Here is a 13343-nt window from a genome sequence, read left to right as displayed (position 1 = left end):
ATAATATTTTAACAATAAATGAAAAAGTAACTCTTTCCTAAAACTTACACTAGGGAAGAACATTTTAAAAAAATAGTGTTGTTCCCCCTTATGCTTTTCTTTTTAATTGACAAAAACTTTAAAAACTGTCATGTACAAACCTTAAGGAATTGGAAACAGAATTTTCTAAATTCAGTGGGGTTTGGACCTATTTGTCAAAAATGTTAAAATGTAATTTTTTGAGTTACTTACCTGAAAAATTGATTTACATTAGAGGAAATTGAAATCTGCCAGCCTGATTTCAGTAGGAACCTTTGAATAATGAAGGAATGGGTTTGAAAATGTATGATTTAGCAAGTATGCCGCTTCTTCCCATTTATCTTATTCTGTCTTTTGACATTCAGTGTAACTAAGCATCAGAATAAGCCGGTCTTAGAGCCAGATCTTTGAATCACTGTATTTTTGTATTTTTGAGTGTGAGGCTTTTGTTGCCATTAATATATTTAAAAATGACTCTTTAAATTCTATTTCATTTTGGTTTAGTCCTTTAAAATTTCAATTTTGAGTCATATATGTATTAGTTAAATAGTAATTCATACAATATAAATATTTTAGAGATGCAAATGCAAAACTTTCTTATTCATGGAGTGCAAAATTAAACACAAAACAAAACACATAAATTTGTTTATGCTATAGTCATCTGCTACTGAGCATTGTTTTGCAATAGCCTCCTAACAAATATCTTTACTTGTATTTTAGTTTTCTCAAAGCTGTTCTCCAATTAATAGCCAGCATGATCTTCACAATATGCAGATATGTAATTCCTCTGCTTCATAAACTGCATATACATACCAGTCTTTAAATGGTCTATAATATCCTCTGTGATTTAGCTCCTATGAACTTTAGATCTTTAATCTCACTTCTTACCACACTTCTGCCTGTACTTTATCCTCTCCATGGACTGCCTTTCAGTCCTTACAGTAGCTGTGTCCCCATCCCCCTCTGGTGTTACCATATGCTATTCCCTCTTACCTGAACATCTTCCTGTTTACTTATCTCCCTTCTCCCTGTTTACTTTTCCTTTTGTCCTGCATAGCTCAACCTGACTTGTACTTCCTCAAGGAAGCTTTTGCTTACCTTCTTGACTAGTTTTCTACCCCCCAGCACCCCACCCCCACCTCCCGGTCACACACACACATAATACACAATTATAAACTCTTATATACTTATCACAATTGCATGAGTAGTTGGAGAGACAATCATTATTGACATTATGGACATTATTCAAATATGTGCTAAATTCCATGAGGGCCAGAACCTTGTCTGTTTTTGCTTATCATGCTCTTTTTGCAGTACTTAGAAACATGAGTGTTATGCCAAAGAGTTTTGGTTTCATCCTTAGGAAAAACAAAGAGCTGTTGAAGTCTCTATGAAATGTTGGAATATATTGATGACACATACTATTCTTGGGCTTCATTAAGCCAAAGTGGAGGCTGTAGTTGGGTGAAGGAAGGGAGGCTAGAGCCAGGAATATCCATTACATGGCCATTTTAGATGATAATAAGTGAAGACTTGAATCTTTGCAACATACAGAGGAGATGGTGTTGGGTTTAAATGGCTCTTTTGGAGAAAGACTCCAGCAGTATTTGGTTATCAGCTGACTACGATTAGAACTGAAGAAAAGGGGTCAGAGATTACTTGGAAGCTTGGGCTACAAACTTCTATGCCCTTTACCAGGTAAGTTAGCATAAGAGTTCTAATATAGAAGTTTGATGGGTGGTGGAGTCCTTTCATTTTTACTACAATTTACAGGAAGTACCCCTTGGCACTTGCTCTATTTACAGTGATTTTAAACAGCAGAGTATATTTTAGTATATTGTACTGTTGGGATTTCTCTTTCACCGACAGTTGTTATTAAATAATGACTACATTTATTTTATTTTTTTAAAGATTTATTTTTTATTTATTTCTCTCCCCTTCCCCCCCCAACCACCCTGGTTGTCTGTTCTTGTGTTTATTTGCTGGGTCTTCTTTGTCCGCTTCTGTTGCTGTCAGTGGCATGGGAATCTGTGTTTCTTTTTTGTTGCGTCATCTTGTTGTGTTAGCTCTCTGTGTGTGCGGCACCATTCCTGGGCGGGCTGTACTTGCTTTCACGCTGGGCGGTTCTCCTTACGGGGCACACTCCTTGCACATGGGGCTCCCCTACGTGGGGGACACCCCTGCATGGTAGGGCACTCCTTGCGTGCATCAGCACTGCGCATGGGCCAGCTCCACACGGGTCAAGGAGGCCCGGGGTTTGAACCGCGGACCTCCCATGTGGTAGACAGACGCCGTAACCACTGGGCCAAGTCCGCTTCCCCCCAGCTCCTTTTTGGTTACCGCTTGCATGATATATATGTTTCCATCCTTTCACTGTTAACCTATCTTTGAATTTCAGTTAAATCTCTTGTAGACAGCATATAGTTGTGTCATGATTTTTATCCATTCCGCCTATCTCTTCCTTTTGACTAGAGATTTTAATCCATTTTAACTTCAGGGTCACTACTGAAAATGCAGGGCTTTCTTTGGCCATTTTTATTATTTAATCTTTGTAAGTCTTAGACTTTTTTTGTCCTTCACTTCTGTTTGTGCCAACTTTTATATATATTTGATTTTTTGTGTTGTTTCATATAGAGTGCTTTCTCATTTCTATCTGGATATATTTTTTCGTGTATTTTCTTGTGGTTACTATGGGGTTAAAATTTAACATTCTAAATATATAACAATCATATTTTGATATAATACCAACTCAACTTCAATAGCGTTTACATACACTGTTCTATACCCACCCTGACACCCTCACCTTTTGTTGTAATTGTTACAGATTTTATCTTTGTACATTGTATATCCAAAACAATAGATTTAGCATTACTTCTTACATATTAACATTTGCATTTTGGCACTTCAAGGAAGTAAATGTGAAATTAAGTAACAAAAACTACAATACAATAGTAGTGGCATTTATCTTTACCATAGGTCTTTATTTCTTTAAGCCAGATTGAACCACTGTCTAGTCTCCTTTCCTTTCAATCTGAAGAACTCCCTTTAACATTGCTTGTAGGACAGGTTTAGTGGTGATGTACTCCCTCGGCTTTTGTTTATCTGGGAATGCCTTACCCTTTCCCTTTTTTCTGAGAAGTCTTGCCAGATAGAAAATTCATTTTTAGCAGTTGTTTTTTTTTTTTTCCAGCACTTGCCTGCCTTGGTCTGATGAGAAATTGGGCATATTGAATATTTGCAATATAGAGGAGATGGTGTTCCTTTTTTTCTGTCCCTATTTTCCTTCATCTTCTTGAGCATATGGAAGGTCTTTTTTTTTTTTTTTTTTTAATGTCTTTGTCCAGTATGTCCATGGTCTGGTCTCCATTGATTGTTGTTGTTGTTTTTTCCCCATCATTTTTTTTTGGAAGGACAATCATTTCCTCTTTGTTTTCTTTAATCTTTTATTGCACACTATATATTTTATTATTTTAAAATGTTAAGTCTGGGATTTATTTCTTGAGATATCTGTTTCTTGCATTTATAACCAGCAAGTGATATGTCAGAGATTTTCTTGAATGTCAGCCTCCCTATCAGAAAAGGCTGCCTAAAGTGAATGCAAGATACAAGGTCCTCTTTGTCTTTTTGTGGCCTGTGTGTTGTCCTGGGCTTGTGTTTACTAGTGGCCTCAGATTTACCCTGTTTACATGAGTTTGAACATCCCCTCTAATTCCCAGGAATCTCTCTCCCGGGTATTCCAATCCCAGACTTAAAGCAGAAAAGCCTTTGTCCCAGGCATCCACCTGAATTGTTTCTTGTACTACTTTTCCTTGTTACAAACTGCGTTTGCCTGGAGGGCAAGTTCTGGGAGGGAAGAGCACACTGGAGAGGAGTTTCCAAATTAGACTTTCCCAGTGAGAACAAGGGCCCAGGGCCCAGGAAGGGAGTTCTGGCTGGCTCCAGATTGCCCTGGAGGGCAATCTGGAGGGAGGGGCCAGGAAGGATGTCAGAAATTTCTTCCATGCTTCCCATAGCTGCACTTTTTTGACCTGGGTTCCCTATGCAGCCATTTACTTATTCTCCGCAGCTCTGGGGAAGCATACTTCTTTAAGTCTCCTCCATCACCATTGTCTGCGGTTGTCTGGAGTGAGTTGGAACAGCAACTGTCCTCCAGAGCTGGACTCTCAGTGATCTGAGATAGCTAATCAAAACCTGGGGTTAGCAGTTCCCATGCCAAACCCAGATCTGGATGAAGTGGGTTTTTATGTCCCTTTTCTGGCACCAGCAAACTGCCAGGGGCCAGATCTCACTGCTGCCTGCTTCAAGAGAGGGAATGCTCCCCAGGGAGAGCAGTTCACAGTATTTCCATAATTTACCAGCCTCTTCTTCACACTCTTCCCTGGATGCTGTACTGTGTTCTATGATATTCCTGAAAATTTCAAAATAGTTGATTCAGACAGTTTCTGCCTCTTTAATAGTTGGTCTGCTGGAGGGACTGATCTTTGGAGCTTCTTATTCTGCCATCTTCCCACCTTAACAACTTGAAGCTGTGTTTTCTTGATTCAGCACTTGCCTAGTTAACAAAGTCCTTTAACCATTTTCCATAATTTTGAGGAAGGTTAATGTGTTTAAGATTCTTCTGCCCACTTTGCCACTGCTACTCTCAGAGCCTGGCCCCCCCCCCAGTCGTCCAAAGTAGCTAATCAGAGATAAAGATCTGGGATTAGATCACACACTCCTGGAATTTGGAGGAAAGTAGGTCTTTATGTTCCACCCTGGCAACCAGCTACCTGCCACAGGGCTGGGGGAAGGGGAATGGTAACTGTTGCAGGAAGTATTTATCTCAATTTACCACCCTCTTCTTCCTGCTCCTTTTGGATGCTGCACAGTGTTTCACTAGACTCTGGGTTTTCAAAGTAGTTCATTCAGACAGTTCTTGTCAATTCAGTAATTGTTTTTGTGGAGAATCTGATTCCTGGAGCTTTATACTTTACCATCTTTCCATCTTCCCACAATCCTCTCAATCCTACCTCTTTTAAATTTTAAAGTAGCTGCTTCTCCCCCCCCCCCCCCAAGTCGACACTTGTCCTGTTCCTGCAGTCCCTTAACTGTTTTCTGGATCTTTAAGAAAGCTGTTTCTGCCAATTCTTGTTGGTTCAATATTTCAGCGGGGGTGGGGGGTGGGCAGGGGATGGATAGAGAGTCCCGAAACCTCTCACTCTGTCATCTTGATCTCGGCACACACCCACTTTTTTTTTCATTAAAATATTTTCTTAGAAATCTTACTGAGATTCTTAAGAATCAATTTGAGAATCTTAAATTGAAATAGTTTATTTCTTCCTGGCTCTTAATTAGTATAAGAGTACCATGGATGCTGCTGAAAAGAAATCAGTGATAAAGGAAAACTATTAGGTTAGCTTAAAACTTTTTAAAGCTCTGGGAAAGTCTATTATTGGCCACAAAATTGCCAAGACTGATCATATGGAATCATTAACAAATAGTTTGATTTGAGGCATTTTTCACTAATGAAACTTTCATCTCTTAATATCACTTTATATAATTTTATGTTCCTTTTTCTTAGGAGTCTCAGCAGTCCAGTTTTGGCCCTGGAGAGCAAAGTGAGTATTTCTATTCCTCATATCTTTTAAATTAGGCTGTTTATTGAGCATTCCAGTTCTCATGGTCACATCAGATACTGCTTCATTAGCTTTTTTACGTGTTTTATCCCCATTTTTATGATCTGATGTGTAATGGGTTGTGCTGAATCTTGAGATGCTTTTAAAAAATGAAGGCTCTTAGGTCATTATAGATCAAAATAAAGTATTTTTATTAAGTATTTGAGCTAATAGTAAAAAGTTAATGGATTCAGTCTAGTGGACATGTCAGAAGAAGAGTCCTTCTTCTGTCTTTTACCAACTTCCCCGAGATAAATTGGTTCTATGATGGTAAAACTCCAGATGAGACAGGGTTATTATAGTTGACCAGGACTCTTCCCTTATATCTATTATCTCCTTTTTCTGTCTTGTTATCTGGGAAGAAAGGCTACTCCCCCTCCCACCTTCATCCCCACTCTCTTGGCTGCTTAGCTGAACTTCAGAAGAAGTTGCCTTAGTGAATTCAAATATGGTTCCAAGAGATGGTGGTTATGCAGATTGATAGTGATAATGTCAAAAATCGTTACTAATATCTGGGTTTCATTGTGTAGATCTATAACAAAACAGGTGTTTTCTTTGCCAAGAGCAATAATTGCTTAAATAATAAAGGTAGGTTTATACTGTTGATGAACTGTTTTGGGAGATGGAAATCTGAAACTATTGATCCTTGACTTGTTGTCTGTAGTGATGTTTAAGTGAGGAGGTGAAGCTAGAAGAATATCTCTTTAATGTTGTTAATGGACTTCCCAAAACTCGTGTATTCATTTCTTAAGTTTTGCCTTAAAGATGTAATTACAGGAGAAAGTGACCTGACACTCTTGATATACAGAAGATAACAAGCAACAGGCCAGAAAGTTTAGTTTCTCCTTTCTTTAGGAAAGTCTCACCGTTCTCCCTTTCTCCCTGTTCTCTCTCCTTAAAGCTAACTGTTGGCAAAGCTAAATGCACTCTTTATTACTTTGTGTTTTTCACTTTATTTTAGAGCTGATTCTGTATCAGAAAAAAACTCTAGCTCATTCTTTTTTCATTAAAATTGTGTTTTATTATATGAAGGTACCATCATTTATTTAATTAGTCCTCTGTTGATAGACATTGAATTTGTTTCCAGTGTTTGTTAGGACAAACGCTACTATAATAAATATCTTGTAAATATATGAAGCTACCATAATTTATAAAATAGTTCCATTTTGATGGACACTTAATTTGTTTCCAGTTTTTGCTGAGACAAACCATGCCATAATAAATATCCTCGTATGTGTGCATTCTCCCTAATATACGGATAAGGTAAATTTCTTTTGTTGGAATTGCTAGGTCAGTGGATATGTGCATTTTCAGTATTGATAAGTATTATCAGATTGCCCTCCAAAAAGATTGTATGAGTTTATAGTCCTACCAGCAGCATATGAGCATGCCCTTTTCCTTCCCATGCTCTCCAGCATCTCATATTACCGAGATTTAAAATGTTGCCAATTTGGCAGCGGACTTGGTCCAGTGGTTAGGGCGTCTGTCTACCACATGGGAGGTCCGTGCTTCAAACTCCGGGCCTCCCTGACCCGTGTCAGCTGGCCCATGTGCAGTGCTGATGCGCACAAGGAGTGCCCCTGCCATGCAGGGGCGTCCCCGCATAGGGAAGCCCTTCACGCAAGAAGTGCGCTCCAAAAGGAGAGCCTCGCAGTGAAAGAAAGTGCAGCCTGCCCAAGAATGGTGCCGCACACATGGAGAGCTGACACAAGATGACGCGACAAAAAGAAATAGATTCCTGTGCCGCTCACAACAACAGAAGCAGACAAAGAAGACACAGCAAATAGACATAGAGAACAGACAACCAGGGGGGAAGGGGAGAAAATTAATAAATAAAATCTTAAAAAAAGAAATGTTGCCAATTTGATGGAGGAGGAATTATATCTTACCATTTTGATTTGTATTTTTGTGAGGGTGGATTGATAGATAACTTGCAATCTAAGTAGCCATGCTTCAGTTACTCATTTCTACATTCTTTTTATTCTAGAAAGATATAATCCTTCTTCTAAAACTTCAAATGGACACCAGTCTAAATCGTAAGTATATTTTTAAATAAGTTTATGTTCTTTTTTGCTGAAGGTCTGTCTCTGGTATCTGGATATTTCGAATAAAACTTTTAGAAATGTATATTTAATACTTTAAGGCAGGGTTAGGCAAACTTTTGTGTTCAAGTCCAGATAGTAAATATTTTAGGCTTTGCTGGCCAGATAGTCTTTTTCCCACTGCTCAACAGTACCATGGTAGCTTGAAAGCAGCCATATACAATGAGTGTGGCTATGTTCCAATAAAACTTTCTTTACAAAATAGATGGTGGGCCATAGGTTGCCTGTCACTACACTAAGATCATAGTTTTTTCTCACTCTCAGAGATGTGTGTTTATATATGCTAGTTTTCATGTGTGTGTGTTCATAGTTTGTATATAATAAAGACATTTAAAAAAGGCAAGATTCCTCTTGGTAAGCCCCCCATTTAACCACTAAATATAAAATATTAAAGTATCCTAGTTTGTCCTATCTTTGTTTTCCTATTTTTATTTTATAAGTGGACATAGGAATATATATCATAAGGTAGTAGGGTAGGTGATAATAAATCCAGCTTAAAGAATGAATTCCTGAGGTCATATGTTAAATAAATCAATGCTTAAAACAAAGTTCTAAAGAAACTAGCCACAGGTCCAGCTCTCCATGTCATAACTACAGACTATACTAATACGCACAGCCTGCTAGCCACTTTAACGGAACATAGAACTGAGTGAGAAAGAAAATATATGAATACATCGAGTATTCATATACTCACCTCACTGCACAGTAATTTAAATTATATTCCTGTTAATCACTTATGTTTATTTATATGCAAGGAAGTTGCATGTGCCTACCATGTATGTGCATATCATTTTGGTTGCTGAGGGAACAAAAATATGCAGGTCCTTGAGCAGTCTGATAAAAGCTTTGACTTACATGTGTAAACAGGTTCATTGAGCTGCCATTATTAATCATAAGGGCCGAGAGAATTCAGAGTAAATACATTTCTTTATAGGAAATCAGTCATAGAGATGCATTAAGCCCTTATCCAAAGAAAAAACTTCATCTCACTTCATTGAATCCATCTTAAAATACTTTTCAACATTCTGTAATCATCTGATTACTTTATTTCAAAGTGATCTTTTGTGTAATGCTTTGAACTTGGGGTCAGATTATAAACTCAGGTTAAATTTTGAGAGAAGAAAGTATGAGTAGTTATTGGGAGTGAAAGAAGAATTCCTTTCCAGTTATTAAAGACTGCCATGAAGTTTTAAGAAGAAAAGTAACATTTTTCTATTTTCAGGTCTCCCTTGAGCTGTGTATTAACTTTCCTCTCCTGTAAAAAGACAAGGAGTGCTTTGTGGTTCCTTACTCAGATCTAAGTTATAATGATTTCAGTTTTATGGCCTTAAGGAAAATTTAAGTTTTTAATCTTACTTTCCAAAACAAATTCCAGAAACCAGCAGCTTTTAATGTTTGTGTGTGTGTGTTTTAATTGATTTAAATTTTGATCAAGGAAGATTTGGAATCTGATTTTCTTATTACTTAGAGGTGGTCATTTCCATTATACAGACAAGGCTTTTAACCAGAATTGTTTCTTCTCCAGAGGTCACTTGTCTTTCATAGCAAGGCATTGATGGACTAGAACTTTGATGTAGGAAATTGTCTTCTGAATTTTACAATTACTCAGTAGCCAACCATTGTATAGATCTCTCTTCTTGAAACATTGGGGACAGAGGAAGAGTTTCTTGATGCATTCATTTTATCTTCCTTCTTTTTAGGAGTTATATTTCTATGGTAGACTGTTGGCTATGACTGTGGTAATTTGTCTTGATGAATGATCATGTGTGTGTGCATGTGTGTGTACAATTAAAGTTAGAGATGATAGAAGTGAATTTGAGAATTTATGAAAGGTGGATTTTGTTTAATTAGAAGACATTTGAATATTTTATTTATGGAAAGGTTCAAGCTCATAAAATGGTTAAATTCCTCCTTTCTCAATTTTTACTCCGGATATGAACCAGACAGACAGACTTAATGGTTTTTTTCCTTTGTTTTACAACTAAATCTTTGGCTACCACAGTAATTACTTCCAGAATTGTTGGTAGATATTTAATACTCTGGTATGCCATTGTAAACTGTTCCAAAAATAATAATCTTTTCTGCCTTTTCCCTCTAGTATGTTAAAAGATGACTTAAAACTAAGCAGCAGTGAAGACAGTGATGGGGAACAGGTGTGTGTACTACTAAGTGATTTTGCTGGTCTCATATAATATTTATTTTCATTGTATTTTATAAGAATTTATAATTAAATAATACATTTTTTATTTAGTTATTCAAAATAAGTTCCTTCATATAAGCTTTCTGATTCTGGATGTTGTGGTTTTCTGATCTTTTTTTAAACCTCCATTTTTTCCCCATCATTAAAAAAAGTGTTTTTCTTTAATATTTATCATGGATCAGAACATGTTCATGAAGCATGAGCTTGTTGACAAGGAGTATTAACAAAGCTTTTGATCCTATCCTGACAATTCATTATTCTTTAGGTAAAAACAATATGTCCTAAGTACTGTCAAGTAAACATTGATGCAGACATTAAAGAAGCCAAGTTTTCTATTAAGATTTCTAGTAATGTTCACATTAAGCAGATAGAGTGCTATTTATTCACACATAGATTTCCCTCTCATGCTTTAATTTTAGGATTGTGATAAGACAATGCCAAGGAGTACACCAGGAAGGTAGGCATCTTTCTTTTTCTACATTTTTGAGTGTTGGGGCATCCTGATAACATTGGTAGTAATATAAGAAGTAACCTTAAAAAGTAGTATTGTGTTAGTGGTTGCACAACTCTGTAAACTAATTAAAAATTACTGAATTATAATTAAATTACTTAAAATGTGTGGACTTTATAGTATATAAATTACATCTCAGTAAAACATTTTAAGTTACATATTAATTGATAAGCATCACAACAGAAACTTTTTAAAAAGGATTTATAGAATTGTAATAGCTTAACAGTAAACATTTTAAATAAAATTGGCTGTCAGATTTAGATGTTTTCCTGTTGTTAATGTAAAAATGTTTTTGGTCATTTTTATATTTTTATCTTTTTTAGTAATTCTGAACCTTCACACCATAATAGTGAAGGAGCAGATAACTCTAGAGATGATTCTAGCAGCCATAGTGGATCTGAAAGCAGCTCTGGATCTGACTCAGAGAGTGAAAGTAGTTCCAGTGACAGTGAGGCAAATGAGCCATCCCAGAGTGCATCTCCTGAGGTAAGAGTGAGGTAGTGGGATACCTTTCACAGGCTCTCTCAGGGCCCTTATTGATACCCAGCTAATAGTTGATTCCAATATAAAAGGTGAAGGAAAGAAGGTTACATATTCTGACACAAAGAAATTGAACTGTGTGTATCTTGGAGGAAATCCAAATACTTAATTTCCTTGTTATTTGAGCATATATTTGGTTTAGATTAGGAACTGCTTGAGGTCATAGTGCAAGTCACTAAATATTTCTTTAGTTTGGGCTTTATGTCTCAACACAGTAATTCATTTATTTAGTTATTGTGGGTAAAAAGAGCTCTTATGAAGTATAATTTTACTAAAGCTTGATAAAATGTGGTTCACAGTCTATATTGGTACCTCTGTCATTTGTTTACTTTCTGGAATTACATATACTATCTGGTATTTTGTAATAATGCTTTTGAAGTTGAATTCCTGATGAATATTTGCTTTTGAAAGACTGAATATATCATTAAACTTATTTTCTCTTCAGGTGATTAGAGCCTAATGGTCAATATTCAGCCCTTTGCTTTGGGTCTATCAGAACCCCCTTCCTCCTTCAGTGTTTATCTAATGCTTTTGTAGCACCAGGCATTGCATTTTTCGTCTTCCTTGAGAGTGTACAGGAGGGAGTAAGCTTCATTATAAAAAAATGCATAGTTATTTCTCTATTTTTCAGCCTGAACCTCCACCAACAAACAAATGGCAACTTGATAATTGGTTGAATAAAGTGAACCCACATAAAGTATCACCAGCTTCTTCCGTGGACAGTAACATCCCATCATCTCAAGGATATAAAAAGGAAGGCCGAGAGCAGGGCACGGGGAATAGCTACACTGATCCAGGTGGACCTAAAGAAACAAGTTCCACTACTCCTGGACGAGACTCCAAAACCATCCAAAAGGGATCAGAAAGTGGGCGAGGGAGGCAGAAGTCTCCTGCACAGAGTGATAGTGCAACACAGAGGAGAACTGTAGGCAAAAAACAACCCAAAAAAGCTGAGAAAGCAGTTGCTGAAGAGCCTCGTGGAGGCCTGAAGATAGAAAGTGAAACTCCAGTAGACATGGCTACCAACATGCCCTCCAGCAGACACAAAGCAGCCACCAAAGGCTCAAGGAAACCCAATATAAAGAAGGAGTCCAAATCTTCCCCTCGACCTACAGCAGAGAAAAAGAAATACAAGTCAACGAGCAAATCTTCCCAGAAATCAAGGGAAATCATAGAAACAGATACCTCATCCTCAGATTCAGATGAAAGTGAGAGCCTTCCTCCTTCCTCACAAACACCTAAGTACCCTGAGAGCAATAGGACTCCTGTTAAACCCTCCTCAGTGGAGGAAGAAGACAGCTTTTTTCGGCAACGAATGTTCTCTCCTATGGAAGAGAAGGAACTTCTTTCACCCCTCAGTGAGCCTGATGACAGGTATCCACTTATTGTGAAGATTGACCTGAATCTCTTAACTAGAATACCAGGAAAGCCTTACAAAGAAACAGAACCACCCAAGGGAGAAAAGAAAAATATTCCAGAAAAACACACGAGAGAGGCTCAGAAACAAGCCTCAGAAAAAGTTTCCAACAAAGGCAAGAGGAAACATAAGGTTTGTAAAAGGATTTTGTTTTCATTTTTGTTTGTATTTAAGTCTCAGAATCTGAAATGCTGTGGAAATCTCAGTAAGCAGCCAAATAACTTGGTGCTCAGGTTTTTTCCCTAATTGAACATTCATATTGCCATGTTCAGAACTAAAAGTATCTGCTGGCATAGAGCTAGTTTTCATCCCTGAATACTTCCAAGGTAACTTGGATTTAGAGAAAAAGTTTATGGTCAGCTTTTTCTAGACCCAGGAAATATGAAAATTTATAGATGTCTTTGTTTGGAAGATACTGGTCATAATGAAAAGAGTTAAACAGCTTACAGGGAAGCAGATTGTGGCTCAGGGGGTTGAGCACCTGCTTCCCACATGGAGGTCCCATGTTTGGTTCCTGGTGTTTCCTAAAAACAAAGACAAACAACAAGCAAACAAAAGAAAAAACCAACTCAGAGGAGCCAGTGTGGCTCAGTGGTTGAGAATTGGCTTCCCACTTAATGAGGTCCCAGGTTCAGTCCTCAGCCCTGATACCTCAAAAAAAAACGACGATGATAACAACAAAAATAACTTACAAATATAGACAAAGGCCTCTGGAAAAAACAGCTTGATTTTTTTTTTTCCCCCAGCTCTAGTGAGGAGTTTTTAGAAGAAAGCAAATTATAATAATCTGAGTTGAAGAAAACAATTTCCTCTACTATATATGTGAATGTGATTGTAAAAGGGTGAAAGTTAAGCTTAAATAAGTACAAGAATGGCTTTACCAAGTGGACTAAGAACCCAG

The 13343-nt window shown here is 37.2% G+C and overlaps 1 protein-coding gene across 3 annotated transcripts in view; it reads left to right on the top strand.

The window, feature by feature from the left end:
* Positions 1-13343, top strand: part of AFF4 (ALF transcription elongation factor 4) — a 114945-nt gene that overhangs the window by 58718 nt on the left and 42884 nt on the right. For all 3 annotated transcript variants that reach the window (XM_058278639.1, XM_058278618.2, XM_058278629.2), the window contains 6 exons: positions 5579-5615; positions 7660-7708; positions 9873-9927; positions 10394-10431; positions 10809-10971; positions 11657-12574. In XM_058278639.1, the coding sequence (XP_058134622.1) occupies positions 5579-5615; positions 7660-7708; positions 9873-9927; positions 10394-10431; positions 10809-10971; positions 11657-12574 (1260 nt within the window). The remainder of the gene's footprint in view (positions 1-5578; positions 5616-7659; positions 7709-9872; positions 9928-10393; positions 10432-10808; positions 10972-11656; positions 12575-13343) is intronic.

Source organism: Dasypus novemcinctus, chromosome 2, assembly GCF_030445035.2.
Source record: "Dasypus novemcinctus isolate mDasNov1 chromosome 2, mDasNov1.1.hap2, whole genome shotgun sequence".
In the NCBI taxonomy this organism is placed as follows: domain Eukaryota; kingdom Metazoa; phylum Chordata; class Mammalia; order Cingulata; family Dasypodidae; genus Dasypus; species Dasypus novemcinctus.
Note: the sequence above shows the minus strand (reverse complement) of the source record. Positions and strands in the feature narration are given on the sequence as shown.